The sequence below is a fragment of the Lampris incognitus genome, chromosome 6, assembly GCF_029633865.1.
Source record: "Lampris incognitus isolate fLamInc1 chromosome 6, fLamInc1.hap2, whole genome shotgun sequence".
NCBI lineage: Eukaryota > Metazoa > Chordata > Actinopteri > Lampriformes > Lampridae > Lampris > Lampris incognitus.
The window spans coordinates 19,109,677-19,129,676 of record NC_079216.1 but is presented as its reverse complement, the minus strand read 5'-3'; the positions used below and the strand labels follow the sequence as shown (position 1 = coordinate 19,129,676).

The 20,000-nt window shown below is 47.2% G+C and overlaps 1 protein-coding gene across 1 annotated transcript in view; it reads right to left on the bottom strand.

Moving 5' to 3' along the window:
* Window positions 1–1,205: 1,205 nt before the first annotated feature.
* Window positions 1,206–20,000, bottom strand: part of LOC130114163 (carbohydrate sulfotransferase 8-like) — a 113,938-nt gene continuing 95,143 nt past the window's right edge. Inside the window, exons 4-5 of the mRNA XM_056281949.1 lie at window positions 7,130–7,170; window positions 1,206–3,138 (exon numbers count right to left, since the gene is read on the bottom strand). Coding sequence (XP_056137924.1) covers window positions 2,029–3,138; window positions 7,130–7,170 — 1,151 coding nt within the window. The 3' untranslated portion in view covers window positions 1,206–2,028. The remainder of the gene's footprint in view (window positions 3,139–7,129; window positions 7,171–20,000) is intronic.

Below are 20,000 nucleotides of genomic sequence, written 5' to 3'. Positions count from 1 at the left end.
AAATGTATTTCCTGATAACTTCCAACATTTTGTAGATGAACATAAAAACTGGCATCTGCAGACAATAATGTTCACATGTCAGTTTGCCTGAGCGGTAGAGGGACCTCCAGCCAGACGTCCTGATGCTGCACCTGCTAAATACACCGCATGCCAGACAAGGCCAGAGCCTGATGGACTCAGCGGTTGTACCGTTCACTTCACAAACAACCACTGAGTACTGCAGACCCCTGATGGAGGCTGCAGCAACCTTTACCATGTTAAAATCATTGCAAAGGTAACTTCATAGAAGTCAGTGACTTGTACGGTGTTAAATGACTGTGTAGTGGGATTCAACTCAAGTAAATTCAGTGAAGGCTAAAGTGTGTAAATATATATATATATATATATATATATATATATATATATAAAATCTCATCTCATCTCATCTCATCTCATCATCAGCCGCTTCTCCGGGGTCGGGTCGCGGTGGCAGCAAGCTAAGTAGGGCACTCCAGGCGTCCCTCTCCCCAGCAATACCCTCCAGCTCCTCCTGGGGGATCCCAAGGGGTTCCCAGGCCAGATTGGACATGGAGTCCCTCCAGCGAGTTCTGGGTCTACCCTGGGGTCTCCTCTCAGTTGGACGTGCCCTGAAAACCTCCAAAGGAAGGCACCCAGGAGGCATCCTAATCACATGCCCGAACCACCTCAACTGGCTCCTTTTGAAGTGAAGGAACAGCGGCTCTACTCTGAGCTCCCTCCTGATGTCCGAGCTCCTCACCCTATCTCTAAGGCTGAGCCCAGACACCCTACGGAGGAAACCCATTTCAGCCACTTGTATCTCACCCTTTGGGTCACTACCCAAAGCTCATAACCATAGATGGGGGTTGGAACGAAGATTGACTGTTAAATTGAGAGCAGTATGTGTATATATATATATATATATATATATATATATATATATATATATATATATATATACACACATACTGCGGCCTGTGGCCCATTCCTTCCATATATATTCATGGGGGCAGCGATGTGGTCTGCCAGTTAAAATTCAGCAGTACAACAAATCTGGGGGCGCCACATAATCGTGATTGTCTTCCTGGTGCCTTAGCAGGGCAAACTAGGAAAGGGTGGAAAAAAACCTTTGCCTTCCTGAAGTACTTCAACAAAACATGAATTCAGTGAAGCCCAAATTTAAAATTTCTGAAATGTTGAGTCTACAGTGGCTATTGAAGGCCCACAGGAACATCCAAGCGCACAAATCTCAACCTGGCAACCGCATAATTTTAATAGCACTGGTGCATACTAGTGATGGATGCAGCCTCTGTCTGCAGCTATAGCACAACAAGTCAACATTTCTACCTATTTGACCTTGTTAGGGCCATTATCCTGTGGCCAATTCCTTCCACATCAGTGCCAATATGGATGTGTGAGTTAAGAGCTTGTAGTCTGCAACGGCAGTCCAAGGTAATGTGGCACTACTGTCAGTCCTGTAGAAAAGTTCAGCCATTCAGAGGTAATGTATTTCTTTGAGTCAACTTAGTCAGGACTGCATTGAATTGTAGAATGTGGCCCAATATTGAACAATTAGATTATTCAGTTAGGACAATAAAAGGCAAAGCCTCAAATAGGATAAAATCTGATATGAGGGCCACATTTTGTAGCATTGCTTCACTAACACAAGTTTCACATCGGTGTGCTAGGTCTGGTCGTCACTTGTTCTCCCACTTGAATCGACACTGACAAGCAAACATCATGCTTCTCGCACACCCCTGATGTGCTTTGCTTGATCCATAATAATGTTTTACCTTGTAGCATTGCCATAAGGATTGTTTTAGACACCTGAACGTTATTGTAGTAAACGAAGTTACCACTTAATCCAACTTGTTATAGTTCTTTGAACTTAACCTACATGAAGTCGTTTCACTTGTCCAAACTTTAAATGTTAACCTTAACCTGCTGAAGCAGTCAATTCCCATTATGGGTTGTGTGTGTTATGGCAAGCTCCATACTCTCTGTTATTATGTGCCTTTGAAGACCTCCCAGTTAATAAAGGTCCTTGAAGGGCTTGGGGTAGTTAAACATCAGATAATCCATGTAATAAAAGTCATAGGCCTTCTGCCTCTCTGTGGAGTTCAGCTGTGCAAAGTAGCTCTGAGTGATTTTGAAGGAAGTCCTCTCTGCGAGAGGATTCCTGTCTTTGAAATCCGGGAAGGTCAGGTTGCTCGGGGCACCAATACTCCACAACAGGAAGTTGGCGTCTTCCTTTAGGCTCTCGAACTTCCCAATGAAGTTGTACTGGAGAAGACAGGGGTTACACAGCTGACTGACCGGCTCCCAGTGGATGTCCATCCCCACGGGGCGACGCACATCCAGCAGGTACTGGACAAACTCCCTGAAGGTGACCCCAGCACCAGTCCGCAAGGCAGCGCGTGTGGCATTGGCCCGATACCTGGAGATGATTGGGCGTCCAAAGACAGGGTGGTAGTATGAATTGGGGCTCTCAAACTTGTCACGGAAGGCGGAGACCAGCCGCTCAAAGGGCTCCCGCACAAAGAGGACCTTGGTGTAGGAGCGAAGTCTCTCGGCGATGCCAGAGTGGTCGTAGCTCTCCAGGCGCCGAAGGTGGTTGGCGTAGTGGGCTGCGTCGTGGGGGATGTTGTGGGTGGAGGTGGCACTACCGCCCAGGACCATCAACACCCGTTTCCAGTTGGAGCAGCCGGCCTTGGGCACCTCGCAATAGAGCAGCCTGGACCTGTCCTCTACATAAACCCGTGACACCTGGCGGCGTGACACGAGCTGCTCGGTGACGCTGGGCCGGTATTTGGAGCAGACCTCCCTCAGCAGTTGACGTCGGCTCTCCTGTGTCTGGGCCAGGCTCTGCTGCTGCTGCCCCTCCTCACCAGCAGGGGCGCTAGAGCTGGCAAAACTACTCTTAAGAAGCAGTTTCCTATGGCGTTTGGTGACAGGCTGTTTGGAGTCTACAACTTGGTCTTCAGAGGCTGATGGAGGGCGGTCGGTCAGCTGCTGGATGGCAGGAGGGTATTGGTGGAGTTGAGGGCTAGAGGGGGTGTACTGCAACTCTGGTGTTACATCTGGGCTGTCACTCTGGTCTGGACTGAGTCCCTCCACCATTGGGGTGTCTGTATCCAAATCCTAAAACACAACGACAGTGACTAGATCAAATTATGTAAAGATGCTATAGAAAAACAGAGAAAGCAGACAGAATAATGATTTCCACCAAGTTGAAGATTTTTTTTCCTGCAACAATTCACATAAAAACGCTTGACCATTACACTCATTATTTAAGATTATACAGACTGGAAAAAAAGGCATTTTGTTAAAAAAAATTTTTTAATCGCCTACTCTACTTTAAAAAGCACAGCTAATTTTAAAACACAGATAGATAATATCCACAAAAAATTAGGACAATGAAGCAGCAAAGCAGGTCACTGTTATGTCATGTTATTATGCAAACCCCATTTCCAATGAAGTTGGGATGTTGTGTAAAACGTAAATAAAAACAGAATACAATGATTTGCAAATCCTTTTCGACCTACATTCAAGTTGAATACACTACAAAGACAAGATATTTAATGTTCAAACTGATAAACTTTATTGGGGTTTTTTTGTTGCAAATATTCACTCATTTTGGATTTGATGCCTGCAACACATTCCAAAGAAGCTGGGATAGGGGCATGTTCACCACTGTGTTACATCACCTTTCCTTTTAACAACACTCAACAAGCGTTTGGGAACTGAGGACACTAATTGTTGAAGCTTTGTAGGTGGAATTCTTTCCATTCTTGCTTGATGTACAACAGTGGTATTCACTAATTTTCTTAGGGGAGCCACTTAGTATGAGTAAGACTATTCCTCAAAGAGCCACAGAGGTTGCAGATATAACTCGGGTGTTTTTTTTTATCATCACTCTCAAGATATTTACCATCTTTGTGTATGTTTATAAAAAATATAGTACAATGCTTTCCATCCTTCCATCTCTTTTTATTCTCCATTAATAATTACATTGCATTATTAAAAGATATAATACTTGTTTGTGAGTTTGTAAGGCTGGGAGTGGAACCCATCTAATGTATGCATGTACATATGCAATTATACATAAGCATTATCAACATAAAAAAAGTCCACAAAAATGTATATATTGGCTAGCTATGCCTAGCGAAAATCCAAGCGATCTCGTAAGTGGCGTTGGTCGGTTTCTCGGCAACAGAGACTGATCTCGCCATCATTCTTTGCTGCTCATTCAGAGTCAGTGTCAACTGTTTAATTTTATTAGTCCTCAGGTTGCTACCTGGTGGGTACAACATGTTGTACTTGGCATCAAAAGCACTAAAGTGGCGTTCAAGGTTAGACCGTTTACAATTGGCACTAGTCTTTTGGCAAATTAGGCAGAATGGAGCGGATTCGTAATACACAAAGAAAAACTCATCAGTCCGTGTATCCTGAAATGTTCAGTGTTCGTCCCGAACTGACCGCACCTGTTTCTTTGCTGGTGCAGCATCCGTGGCTTCTCGGCCAAACTGATCCGCATTTCCTCCCCCCGTTCTTTCCTCACGTTGCTCTTTCTCCTCGGGCCTGTTTCTAACTCCATCGCCATCAGCTAATGAAGAAGCTTTTTTCTAATAATAAATCTGTCCATTTTGAGAGGGGTGGAGGTCGAGACAATATTTGATATAACCTTATGTGCTAAACTTGCAAAACATTTTGCAAACACAAAGCTACACAAATAGGCTATACGTCTACCCATGATCCCACGCTGTTACGTAGCCTACGTTCTTTGACGTATCTTCAGTATGCTGCCATCTGCTGGATAATTCATTTCAATGTGCTAAGACAGGACACAAACGGAACCTGTAGAAGTTATAGCTATGTTGTTATTGTTATCAGTGGCTCTATATGAGGCGCAAAACAAAGTCTCACGAGCCGCATGCGGCTCGCGAACCGCATAAAGAGTAACACTGATGTACGACTTCAGTTGCTCAACAGTCCGGGGTCTCCGTTGTCGTATTTTGCGCTTCATAATGCGCCACACATTTTCAATGGGAGACAGGTCTGGACTGCAGGCAGGCCAGTCTAGTACCCCACTCTTTTACTACGAAGCCACGCTGTTGCAACACGTGCAGAATGTGGCTTGGCATTGTCTTGCTGAAATAAGCAGGGACGTCCCTGAAAAAGATGTCGCTTGGATGGCAGCATATGTTGCTCCAAAACCTGTATGTACCTTTCAGCATTAATGGTGCCTTCACAGATGTGCAAGCTACCCATGATGCCATGAGCACTAACACACCCCCATACCATCACAGATGCTGGCTTTTGAACTTTGCGCTGATAACAATCTGGATGGTCCTTTCCTCTTTAGCCCGGAGGACACGACGTCCATGATTTCCAAAAACAATTTGAAATGTGGACTCGTCAGACCACAGCACACTTTTCCACTTTGCGTCAGTCCATCTCAGATGAGCTCGGGCCCAGAGAAGCCGGCGTCGTTTCTGGGTGTTGTGGATATATGGCTTCCGCTTTGCATGGTAGAGTTTTAACTTGCACTTGTAGATGTAGAGACGAACTGTGTTAACTGACGATGGTTTTCCCAAGTGCTCCTGAGCCCACGTGGTAATATCCTTTACAGAATGATGTCGGTTTTTAATGCAGTGCCGCCTGAGGGATCGGAGGTCACGGGCATTCAATGTTGGTTTTCGGCCTTGCCGCTTACGTGCAGAGATTTCTCCGGATTCTCTGAATCTTTTGATGATATTATGGACTGTAGATGATGAAAATCCCTAAATTCCTTGCAATTGTACGTTGGGAAACTTTGTTCTTAAACTGTTGGACAATTGGTCACGCAGTTGTTCACAAAGTGGTGAACCTCGCCCCATCCTTGCTTGTGAACGACTGAGCCTTTCGGGGATGCTCCTTTTATACCCAATCATGACACTCACCTGTTTCCAATTAACCTGTTCACCTGTGGAATGTTCCAAACAGGTGGTTTTTGAGCATTCCTCAACTCTCCCAGTCTTTAGTTGCCCCTGTCCCAGCTTCTTTGGAACATGTTGCAGGCATCAAATTCAAAATGAGTGAATATTTGCAAAAAACAACAAAGTTTATCAGTTTGAACATTAAATATCTTGTCTTTGTAGTGTATTCAATTCAATATGGGTCGAAAATGATTTGCAAATCATCGTATTCTATTTTTATTCACGTTTTACACAACGTCCAAACTTAATTGGAATTGGGGTTTGTACATCAGGGGTTCTCAAACGTATTATTCATAGGTCCACATATGATTTTTATTCAAGATCAGAGGTCCGGAACGATTGGCGATGACAAAATAACATTTAATCAACTCACGTATAACTTTTGTTTTAAGTTATCACTCATATGATGTTCTGCAAACACCCGCGCCTACTGAGCCTCTGATTAGCTCTAAACCTAATGAAACTTGCTGGTAGGGTGCTCGTTACTGTCATTTATGGTCACGATAGTTCCCTCTGCTTTAAAGAGGGTCAGCTCAGTTCGTCCCTCCCCCCCGCACGAAGTGAAGATAACGTTACTCACTCCTCCCCCATTCTAGTATTTGGCCAATTAACCTACTCTTCACATCCGGCTTCCCACCCGCAGACACGGCCAATTGTGTCTAGAGATGCCCGACCAAGCCGGAGGTAACACGGGGATTCGAACCGCCGATTCCCGTGTTGGTAGGCAACAGAATAGACCGCTACGCTACCTGGGCGCCAAGATTGCAGTACTCCGTTTGACGACAACTACGCTCGTTACGTTACCGTAAGTGCAATAAAAACTTCGCACCACCCCAAAGCAAATCCTCCGGCGTAAGGTTAATGCGTGGACTCGGCAGCAACACCACACAAAATAGAAAACTTCACACTCTATTGTATTCATAACACGAGGTATGGGCTGGGTCCGGACTGACTTGCGGACCTCGGTCCGGACTTTGAGAAGCCCTGTTATACATAAACACACTCATGTACACCTGAATGTGCATAAATGTTTAATTTTTGGAGCTTGGTAACGGAGAGTAGAATGACATGCAGTATTACAAATTGTCCACTAGGTGGTAGCATGCCACTGTGATTGGGCACGGTTCACTTGACAGGGCTGTCGTTTAGTTTACCTTCTGAACTGGCCAACGAGGAGCCACCACAAAGTTTCCACCTGCAAATGACAGAGAATTACAAAAAGTAAGAGGAAAACATCAGGTAAAGCCACAAAAAATTAACAACAAAAGAAACATTGCTCAAAAGCAAGTCTACAACACAGACATTTTAATAAAATGCTCTGTATTGTGTTGAATATTCTGTTTTCTTCAGATCTTCGTTCCAGCACCCAGGACTAGAGTTCAGCTTTGGCATACTTTTTGAGGGCGTACGCCGGCTCATACAGGGTTAAAAGGTCTGAAATGTATTGATCAATCTCCCAAAAAATCTTCCGTGAAATCTAAAAATCCACTCCAAGCCTAACGGGTAACAGCCGAAGAGAGGTCAGAATCAGAGAGAGGTGATTACATCTGTTCGTGCCAGTTAAAATGTTTGCTGTTGCAGTTTGATCAAGATGGAGGCGTGAATGAGTCTTTTGACCCGATGCCAGGATAAATACAGTGGTCTTGACATGAAGGGATGAAAGCATTTCTCCAGTACTTTTCTCCTCAGCTTACTCGGTTGGGATAATAGATAGATAGATAGATAGATAGATAGATAGATAGATAGATAGATAGATAGATAGATAGATAGATAGATAGATAGATAGATAGATAGACACACGTTGGAGATTGTTCCCAATTGACAAGAAACATTGCACACTTTCTTTACTTGTGCAATAAGATCCAGTCCCCATCACACATGGTCCTCTTAATACAAAAGGTGCGTCAGTCACTAGATAGGGTCAGGAGATTATTTTCAGGAATCAGGAACACTGTCATTTCACGTCATGCACTTGCGTACATGAAATGAGACGAAACGCCGTTTCCCCCAGCCTACAGCAGTACAACACAAAGACAAAAACACACCCCAAAACTACAAGAACACACACATCCAAACTAACACACATCCAAACTAATACATATCGAAACTAAACAAAAAACGAATGCCAGCCAGGATGACTGTCGGAACCATCGGTCTGTATGGGTTAGCAGTTAACTTAGCCTGCCCCACTTCCGCATCCTGTCAGACCGCCCTCGGCGTTTCCTCCTCGGGCACAGCTCCAGGCAGGGGCCGTGGTCTCCGGGCCCACCGGACGAAGCAGACCAAGCTCTCCCAGCCAGACACCCTCGACACACCTCCCCGCAGTTCTCACGACGACATCAAAAACACCACGGTCAACGCCAGGAGAGGCCGCCGCCAGACCGCCCTCGGTGTTCTCGGAACTGCGGTCTGCGTGGGCTAGCAGTTAGCTTAGCCTATCCCGCCGACCCGGTGCGAGCTCTCCCAGCCATCAAACGAAAACACTTAGACGCAAATGGGAATTCGCGCCGTCATCGAAAGACGGGTAAATTTTGACTGTTAAATCAGCAGTAGCCTGGAGATTTGAGACGCCGGCTTGTGTCTGGAGAGTCGCTGGTTAGAGAATAAGACCAACTGGACATTTGTGTGGAAACAAGCGTTTATAAAATCACTATCCTTTCAATAGCTGGGTTAATGGTGTCCTTGAGCAAGGCATTGGAGCATCAGTTGCACCAGTGGAGCTGCTGTGCGTGGCAGCTGAAGACTGGGGCTGTACTGGGAAGCTCCCAGTAGCTGCTGACATATATAACAACTACTGGCAGTTGTGTGAATGCGAGAAACTGTGTGACCGAGAAGCGTTGCTGGGGAAGCGTGTGTTAGATCTCAGGTGGATTTCCCTGGATAAATACAAGTCTGAAAACACACGAGTGTCCCTGTGGACATTCATCTACATGCTAAATGCGACAGCGCCATTGTTCGCTGCATTAAAGTGCCGGGCAGCAGCAGGATCCGTTTGTCCAGCCAAGCTGAAAATATTCTGGTGAGGCGGTGGCCCCACAGGCCTGGAGGAGGAGGGATGGTGTGTATTACAGATGATGTGGCTGGGAGAGTACTGGAGATTAGGTTTTGATAGAGAGGCCAGGTCCGAGTGACTGAGTGTGTCTGTGTGTGTGTCTGTGTGCACATCCACGCATGCATCTATCTACTTGTGTATGTGCCTGCGTGTCTTTCTTTATGTGACTGTGTTTACGTGCATATCTGTGTGTGTGTGTGCATGTCTGTGTGCACCTCCACACATGCATCTGTCTACTTGTGGTATCTTGTGTATGTGCCTGCGTGTCTCTCTTTATGTGACCGTGTTTGCACACATATGTGTGTTTGTGTGTGTGTGTGTGTGTGACAAAGGGCCAGAATGATGGTGTGGAGGAGAGCAGTGTAATAAAGGAAATGCCCTTCCCATAAGGCTCTGAAGCCCCTTCTCTACCTCAGCAAATCCTCTGTTTCATGGGTCCCCGATGCCAGAATATTTTCAGGACCATCAGGAATATTCGGTGTGCTGTCCCTCCGGGGTGCTGCGGCCTTGACCCTTGCACCCTCATTGATTGCCTGTGTAGCACCTAATGTAGGAATTGCAGCTAATTGTGCCGTTGTGTTCACTGCTGGTTTCTCTGGGTCAGGTTGTCAGCTGAATACCTATAACGTACTTGTTCTAGCAAGGCTTTAAGCCTTCATTTTCTACCGTACAACCTCCTGGAGTGATTTAGCGCGCCTTCACTCACAACGGCAGGATTATACTCGAGGAAAAAAAAAAAGTCAAAACAGTGTAAATTAGGAGAGAAATCGTTGCGAGGCAAGGCAAGAGGCAAGGACATCCGTAAGCGCCACGTCAGCAGAATCCGCAGCCTCCCTGCTCATTTGGGCTGAATTGCATTATTTGTCACATACCCGCCGTAACTAACTGCAAAAGCTAAAAAGTCTGCATGAGAAACAATGTGTCATTTACTGAGTTGACTGAATAAATTATTTGAGTTGTTTTTACCCAGAAAGCATTCTGGGTAATTAGACGGAAACATAGCTAAAAGTTGGGAGGCTAAGTTTTTAAAACATGAAATATAGTGTTAATTATGGCTGGTTGTTGTTCTTTAAAATATTTATGACGACATTTTGCCTTTGATTTTGTCTCCCTCTGTTTGTAAAAAAGAAAGAAAAAAAGCACACTGACTAATCTTCCTCCTCGGTCATTTGCACACTTGGGCAGATTGCTCGAGTCCGAGATTGTTTGTGTAATTGATTCTACCAAACCATGGTGTGTTTGTGTGACGCTTCACATGCTATCACTGTCACTATGCTATCGCATGCTACCACTGTCACTATGCTATCACATGCTATCACTGTCAATCATTGACGCGTCCACGGCGCGCTACCAGCTACTTAAAAGCCGGAACAAGGAAACAGCGTACGCAGTTTATTGGCTTGTTTGCAGTCACGTGATTCTGATGACACGCGAGATTCAGGTGGCGGGCAGGAAGTGAAAAGCAGAATGGACGAGATGGAGCTAGTTTAGCCCGAACTGTGCTAGTTTAGACGATATTATGAGAGAAAGGTATAAACAGGAAGTAAGATATGTTGGACATGAGTCTTATGTTATGAAGAGTGATTTTTATTTGACGAAGTGGTCACTGCACACACGCGCGTTATCCGACACCGCTCCTCTCCATCGCAGACGACGATTCGCGAGCCATTTTTTCCGGCGTTTTCGGTCAATTTCTTGCATCCCCCCCCCCCCCCCCATGAACAACAACTTTTGGTACGCAATAAAACCTCCTTGTGGTTTCACAGTTAATGACAGCAAACAGGCATTTCGAAAGTTTGCGATAGTGCCTTCTATGTAGAAAATCACTTCCTGCCCTCCATCGGTAGTTCGTGGCGTCATATGCAAACAACCATAAGGTGAACAACCTGCCAGAGATTTTTTTCCCCCAACCACGCTGCAGGAACTCTGCCCTCTGATTGGTTAAGGTTAGGGTTAGCCAATCAGTTATTTCGTCACAGGGAAGTTTGGTCTTTTTTTTGTTTTGTTTTGGATTTTTCCCCATTTTTCTCCCCAGTTGTATCCGGCCAATTACCCCACTCCCGGTCCCGTCCCGGTCGCTGCTCCACCCCCTCTGCCGATCCGGGGAGGGCTGCAGACTACCACATGTCTCCTCCGATACATGTGGAGTCACCAGCCGCTTCTTTACACCTGACAGTGAAGAGTTTCACCAGGGGGACGTAGCGCGTGGGAGGATCACGCTATTCCCCCGAGTTCCCCCTCTCCCCTGAACAAGCCGACCAGAGGAGGCGCTAGTGCAGTGACCAGGACACATACCCACATCCGGCTTCCCACCCGCAGACACGGCCAATTGCGTCTGTAGGAGTCTGATCTAAAGTTGGTTGTAAAAACGCTACACATACTGCCCGATCCGTACCGGAAACCCGACTTGTTCTACTCATGTGCCATGTAGTTATTGTTGGCTCGCGCAGGCGCAAGGTAGGCGTTGTTAGAGTTAGGTTGAGGAACAGCCTGGGTATGTTGTACGCAGCCATGTTACACAATATTCAATGGAATCAGAACCAGAATCAAGGCGCAATGCTCGAAGCAGACGTCCTCTGAGAACACGGGTGCGCGGTGGTGAGATGTGTTGTTTTCTGCAATACTTGGGAGCGCATTCACACGCAGCAGCAAGGAGACTCAACCCTGATGCAGTCAAAAGACATCAAATGATGGATACATACTTGGAGAAGAAATTGTATGTGTGCGTGACTGACAGCCCAACCAAATATAGGTTATCAGTAGCAGCTCACTTCCTCAAATCCTCAAATTTAGACCAGATTGCATTCATTAGCAACGCTAGTGCAGTTTACATGGAGCTGACCCAAGACCCCCCCCCCTCCCTTTAAGGGAACTGCTTCAGGGCTTTTTTTACACCTAGTATGTTTGACGTGTCTATTTTAGACCACAGAGCGTTGACTTAATGCCGGGATCAGACTACACGATATTTTTGTCTTTCACGATGGTCACCGTGTCAGATTAGCCAATCATAGTGACACAAATTCTTGCCGTGTCTTGGCCGGGAGACTACAAATATGACCCCGACCAATCACCGGTTGCTGCCTTTCACTATCTTGCGCGAGTTCATAGGTCATCGAGGAGGGTCAAGAAATTTCAATCATGGCTACAGAAACGCTATGTGTGTCCCGAAGAAAATAAAGAAAATAAAGAAAAAACGATTCTGGTTGCTGTTACGGTTAGTGCTACTGGGGAATGATAGCCTAGCATAGCTTAACCGGCTACTCACCGTGTTGCTGAACTCGGTGAGTAGCCGGCCATCTTAGCGTAGAAATAGCGGAGCATTGCTACTCCGCTATTACTCTCCAACATTTAGCCCATCTTTTTTTGACTCTGTCATGGTCCTCCCTCCCTCGAGGAAACGTCTAAAAGACCTGCAGGGGTATTGTTGTCACTGCTCAACGAACCTTTCCTCGGTGTCGTCCTTCCACCTGACAGCAGCAAAAGCAGCGCCGCTTTCTCTTTGTCATGTTTACGTACGTGCGCCAGAGAGCACTCTGTCATCCTATTGGTCAACGTCAAGGGCCACGTCGTAGGAGACGTCAGACTCAAATACAAACAAATGTGACGCGCCAGACATTTCGTCGGGGTGTCGTGGGGCGCCGCATCGCTGTTCGTCGATTATGTCAAACTACACGACGTAAAGACGCTCGTTCATAATCGGGCCCGACGCTGGGAATTTGTCGACGAGGACAAAATCGTGTCAAAATCAGCCTGAATTCGTGTAGTCTGATCCCGGCGTAAGTTTGGTTCGTTTGGCCATACGTGACCGCAACAATCGCATTCGGGTGCGGACCAAAACAATGAGACCGAGCCCACTGAGGGGAAGGTGGTCTTTGGTACACTCCCAATCTAATTATGCCCCTTTTCCATTACATGGCACCGGCTCAACTCGACTCGCTTCAGTGTCGTTTTCCATTTAACAGTACCTCGTCAGTGTAGCTGGATTTTCGGCTCTCCATTTTTTCAGTTTCAAAATGTACTTTTAAGATAACTCCGCTTCGACCGCTTCGGTATTTAGAAATGCCGGGTGATATCCATGGTGATACCCATGCGCGCATTGATGACGCAAGGACGCGTTTCTCTGACCAATCAGAGGTCTGCTTTGATTTTGGTACCCGCTCCAGTTTTTTTGGAACCTCGACAAAGGTGCTACCAGAAAATTGGTAACAGTTACCAAAATATCGGTACTTTCCAGTAATGGAAAACGAAAAAAAGGGCGAGTCGAGTTGAGCCGGTACCATGTAGTGGAAAAGGGGCATAACTCGACTGCCGTTCCTTTGCCGGCGGAAAGCAATTTGACCTAATTCAAGGACTCGCTACGCATTAAATGGTATCAACTCCCTGTGAATAGGTGGCGTATGATGCTGTAGGCGCTCATTAGAGCGCACCTTCTGCGGAGGAGTCTGGAGACGGCACATCTCCGTCTAATTACATGCAGCCGCGCTGTTTTCCGAGATGCTGCCTTGATTCATTGCCGGTCTGCACAACCCTGGATTGTAAACCAAAAATGATCCAACTTAAAGAAGGTATGGAAACGATGGATCTAATTACTGGTTGCACTGTAGCATTGTAACATTACCTACCAACTATTCACACCATATAAGTACAAAGACAAAAATCCTCTGAAAGAGGCCATGGACCCTCATACAGGGACCATGGGGGTGCCTGGGTGAGGGTCCCTGGCCTAATAATGTGTGATTACTTGGTGCTGCATGAACATTTAAGGGCCACTGTGTAAACTCATGCTAGCAGGCTTTTCAGTGTGGCATTTGAGTTGTTGCCCACCTCACGGATGTGGCACACAGGAAAAACAGAAAGCCCACAACATCACTGACGGCGCTCAACAGGAGGCGAATGACACCCTGAATAACACCAGCAGTGTTGCAGAAGCTGAAAAAGGAATTTTACACACACACACGCACACTAAAGTATGTATAGACAAGTCAACACACAAACACACTTATTAAAACATACACAGGCGCAAAAAGCACACAACCACACATGAACTCAAAGTCACATGCAAACACATGAGTGCATGCTCTCAGACAATACACAAAGTCACACGGACGCAGATACAAGAGGGCTTTACAGAGTACTCCAACTACTACTGTATGTGTGCACATAGAGTGTGTTTACACAAAGCTGCATACACATTAACATACAAAATCTTACACTGCCATACACACAAATACATGTGCACAGTCTTTCGTGCACACACACACACACACACACACACACACACACACACACACACACACACACACACACACACACACACACACACACACACACACACACACACACAGTAAGAAGGAAAGCGACAGGCTCCTGCAGAGTGGCCCTGCTCATGGTTTATGTGGCGGGGTAATGGGAGATCCAGATGGCCTCCCAGCAGCGGTTCCAGGATCATCTTGACACTGAAGGTTAGCAGGATCCTGGGCTGGCCTGCCAACAGCTTGCTACAAGTTGCCATCTTCTTCCTCAATACGCAGTTATTTATCCACTGGTGCAAGGCACTCGAATGCACGAGAATAAAAAGCACAGAGAGGGCGCTACTGATGTCACATTTCCACCCCCTTTTGCACAATTCACCTTTCTTTTGTCCCAAAGCTCAAAAAACACGTTTTTTAAAGGTGTTTGTATAATTTCTACCTGAATGCTTTACCTGTATCGTTCAAGACCGTCAACAAATCAAAATAACAGTGTGATCTGGCGCCTCCACAAGCAAGCAAGATACCCAGCCAGCACGTCTGCAGACATCTGCTGTTTTCTAACACCTTCAGTAGATGTCAGTTTGCAGCGTTTGTTGAAGGTCGTGAGTGCAAACCAAGACTTTGGGCCGTGGCATCGGTGTCCTTCATGTAACAACAAAAACAACTTAGCCAGGCCAGGTCCCGTGTTTTTCAAACGCAGAAGTCTGGAGAACGGGTGAGTCATTTACAACCTCTAGCACATTGCAACCCCTTCTGCTAGTTACGTCATGTTGCTGGGAGGCAGCAGTTTAACAGGTTGCAGCTTTAACGTGGCTTCTTGCACTGTTTAAATCTCCACTCCATGACTGGGGTGGAGCAGGTTATCTTGTGTTTAAAAGGTGAACTCGGTAAAAGATCACAGTTTTTGCCTGATATCATCAGGTCAGTCTGATGTTGTCCCTAGGGAAAATAAACTATTGTAGCGAATTCGGGAGGAGATTCCGCAGCCGGGACGCGATCCGGGTCTCCCGCACCACGGGCGACTACGTTAACCAGTCAACTAAAGGTCCCGATCCATTAGCCAAGAGCTAGCAAGTCTAGTCATCCGTGATCATTACACTAACCCCCCCTCCTTCGTGAGGCGCTTCCCCGCGCTTCAGCATATCAGCTCCCTCACGCCTCTGCGCGCACACGCTTCCGATGGCCTCGCGGTCTCACCATCCCACTTCTGACACCTCTCTACTCTACTACTACTACTACTACTACCCCTACTACTACTACTATTGCTTTCGGCTGCTCCCGCTAGGGGTCGCCACAGCGGATCATCCGTTTCCATCTCTTCCTGTTCTCTGCATCTTCCTCTGTCACACCAGCTACCTGCATGTCCTCCCTCACCACATCCATAAACCTCCCCTTTGGCCTTCCTCTTTTCCTCTTCCCTGGCAGCTCCATATTCAGCATCCTTCTCCCAATATACCAAGCATCTCTCCCCCACACATGTCCAAGCCATCTCAATCTTGCCTCTCTTGCGTTGGCCATTGATTTGTTAAATTCATTAGTGTGTCCCAACTGCAAAGCTGTGGTTTCCTTTGTCACTATCCAGCATCACGAATACACGGACTATCTCTGCTTAGCAAGTTGCATCGCTGCACATAATAATGATGATAATAAACTTTATTTATATCGCACCTTTCTAAACAACGTTACAAGGTGCCTGTTTCAAGCATCTCGTGACTGTGATGCTTTAAAATTAGAGCCACTTGTTATGCCTGCACACTGGGTCATCAGTGCTGCTTTCCTTTCCTTTGTCACTATCCAGCATCACGAATACACGGACTATCTCTGCTTAGCAAGTTGCATCGCTGCAAATAATAATGATAATAGGGTCCGTGGTGGTGTAGCGGTCTAAGCATCGGCTTTGTGTCGATGCAGTTGCCTACTGGGGACTGGGGTTCGCGCCCCGGTCTCGTCAGATCCGACTATGGCCGGACTCGATGAAGCAGCAATCATTGGCAACGCTGTCTTCGGGAGGGGGGCGAAGTCGGCTTGTGTTCGTCACGTGAATGCGTCTCTGTGTGTGTCGGAAAAAACAGTGGTTCGGCCTGGAGTCGCCTTGTCACGAAAGCGGGGAGGCGTCTCCTTCGAGACCGCCGGCCGGAGAGATGCAGTTGGCGAACGCATGCAGTACGAGGGTGGGTGTTTCAATTAAAATAGGGATCGATTGGCCACTAAATTGGGAGAAAAATCCGAAATAATTTTTTGGAAATAATAATGATAATAAACTTTATTTATATCGCACCTTTCTAAAGAACGTTACAAGGTGCCTGTTCCAAGCATCACGTGACTGTGATGCTTGAAAATTAGAGCCACGTGTTATGTCTGCACACTGGGTCATCAGTGCTGCATGTGGGTTAGCACTGTTCTATTGCGCTGCCATCAGTATATGCTGCCCTTATGGTTGCTCTTGAATCGATTGGTTGAGTCTGCTGTAAGGGTTTTTTGAAATGGAGAGTCAAACGAACGTTGAGTTGACGCTGATACTGAGTCATGGCCCGTTGGCCAAGGGCTAGCGAGTCCGTGGTCTTTACACCATATTTAGCGACTTTATTCCCAAATATGTAACCCTGTGCACTTCTAGGTGAGGATACAGTACGCACAAAGGGAGGCGGGTACACAAATAGTCAACTGACACAAGTTAACAGGAGCTGACGATGGTGAAATAAGGGTGGGTGTGCTACTTGATGCCTAAGCAGAGCCGAGAGAAGCAGATGTCCGTCCTGAGGTGACGGCTCAGGTGGTGAGGCGGGACAGCGTTCTCCCAGATTTGCCAGGCTTGTTTTTCTTTGGTTTCCTGCCCCTGATCCTGCAGTCATCTTTTTCCATTTCACCTGTTGTTCGTCGGTCCCCCCCGCAGCGTTGACGCCGCCACCGATCGTTTCCTCCGAAGCCACGGCTCGGGACAGGTGTTTGTCTCGTCCGCATCTGATTCCGGTGAGGTCGGATTTCATTTATACGTGCAGCTGAAGGCTTTCCCGAGTCTCCAAAACCCTGGTTTGAAATGAAGCTGTCTGAACTTTCAGTCATGAAATGTTCTTCTTCTGATCTACTCACGCGCCATACTTCAATTTATCACAGTTACGATTAGTTTAGCTGCAAATTTGATTTTTTTTGTTTGTTTGTTGCCCCTTTTTCTCCTCAGTTGTACTTGCCCAATTACCCCACTCTTCCGAGCCGTCCTGGTCACTGCCCCACCCCCTCTGCCAATCCGGGGTGGGGCTGCAGACTACCACATGCCTCCTCCGATACATGTGGAGTCGCCAGCCGCTTCTTTTCACCTGACAGTGAAGAGTTTTACCAGGGCGACGTAGCGCGTGGGAGGATCACGCTATTCCCCACAGCCCCCCCCCCCCAACAGGCGCCCCGACCGACTAGAGGAGGCGCTAGTGCAGCGACCAGGAGACATAACTACATCGGGCTTACCACCCGCAGACACGGCCAATTGTGTCTGCAGGGACCAAGCCGGAGGTAACACGGGGATTCGAACCGCCGATCCCCGTGTTGGTAGAACGGAATAGACCGCCACGCCACCCCGGACGCCCTGCAAATGTTTTATTTGAGGTTGCTGGCCATTCAGTCCCTCAGTGTATTTCTGCTGGATGGCAGGGTGTCCCTCTTGGGGAGCTAAGGTAAAGATGCTATACAAGAAAGCAACCACACACATGCTTTAACTGACCAACAGTTCACCTCTTCATCCATCCATCCATCCATCCATCCATTCATCATCCGAACCGCTTATCCTGCTCTCAGGGTCGCGGGGATGCTGTAGCCTATCCCAGCAGTCACTGGGTGGCAGGCGGGGAGACACCCTGGACAGGCCGCCAGGCCATCATACACTCGCAATTTAGTACGGCCGACTCACCTGACCTACATGTCTTCGGACTGTGGGAGGAAACCGGAACCCCCGTGGAAACCCACGCAGACACGAGGAGAACATGCAAACTTCACACAGAGGACGACCCGGGACGACACCCAAGGTCGGACTGCTCCGGGGCTCGAACCCAGGACCTTCTTGCTGTGAGGCGAGCGCGCTAACCACTGCGCCACCGTGCCGCCCCCCTGTCTAACTCAATGCAGTTTAATAGAATCGTACGTTGGTGTAACGTAGGTTAAACAACGCTAAGGCCCTTTCAGCAAAACACAAAACCATCATAAAAATACACTTTATTTTTATTAGTGTTGGTTGTTGGAGTTTGTAGGAATCTACAACTGCGTACATCGGTGTGCAGACAGCAGTGTCTTGTTACAACAGTTGTGCGGAACAAACCTTTACCTGTTTTTAGGAGAGATGTGACTCGGTGGCTTCAAATCTGCACCTGCCTTTTGACACCGTTTCTTTCTCTCTCTCACTGAGTAGTTTTTAAAGTCTGCACCTGTTCCTCTCTCTCATCCTCCCCCGCCCCCCCTTGTTCTCTCTCTCTCTCCCATCATCTCTCAGCTGAAATCCGCAAAAAATGCAAACCTCATCTTCCATTTACAAGTCAGAGCCTAAATTGAGCCCCCCCCCCCCTCTCTTTCTACGGACAGGTCATCTAGGTCTGTTAGTGTCAACGCTGTGACAGCCTGGGCTGCTGGGTGACGGAGTTGACATGCAGGGGGTCCGGGCTGACAGCGGGCCCCTGTCAGTGCAGTCACTATGACCTACGCTGAGGTTGTCTGGGATCGATTACATGCCAGATCCTGCTGCTCGTGACGGATTGAGCTCCAACACTGGAGCCAACTCAAGCTGACTACCCCTGCGTGCGTGCGTGCGTGTGTGTGCGTGTGTGTATGTTTCTGAGTGGCCCCATGTATGTTTGTGAGTCGGTTTGCGCAATTGTTTTGCAAGTTTGTGTGTGTTGAACATTTGTGTGCATGTGTCACTGCGTGTGTGCATGTGTGTGCGTGTGTTTGTGTGACAGAGTGAAGACGAATCTCCTCTTATGCACTGTCAAAGTGCCAGATCCGACCTGCCATTTCTCTGCTGTCTTGCTCGCTTGTACACAGCATGACTTTGACTCGGTCTGCGCTGTCAGTCTGCCAGTCATTGATCTCTGCATCGAGTCATTCATCTCGGTGCGCACGAATCTAAGGTTGAATGGGTAACAGCGGATGTATCCTGAGAGGCAATGCGCCACACCAGGGGGAGTGGAGTTAGTGTGTTGTATTTCGGTGACATTTTTAAGCCACCACAGATGATGGGGTAGGTTGGTGACAGCTGACACTCCATTGCAGCCAGTCCAAAAAGTTCACGGACGGCTCTCTTGGTTTGTTGAAATAGGAGCGGAGTGCCGCCTCTGAAACAGGGACTGAATCACTTCAACAACAACATAATATGGGGGCATTGATCTCACACTGGGTAGTTGCACTGGTTAGAATGAATGTTTTTATTGGGTCAAACAGATAAAGAAAGAAACAACTATGTATCTAGTCAACCACTGCATCTGCACTACACCATGTCATGGACAGGTGAGAAACCAAAATCTGCTCAAAAAAAATGCAACTCCGGGGGGCGTCCCGGTAGCCAATATTTTTTTCCGAAGATGAATCGGGAAAATTCCCGCCCTCAGGCGCTAGGATTGGCCAGATCTGCCTGTCAGTCAACTTTCCGGATTCATCCTAGGAAAAAATATTCGCTTACCGTACACACAGTTAGGTTGGCAGTTAGCTTGGTTGCAAAGTGGCTAATGGCTAACAGCTAGATAG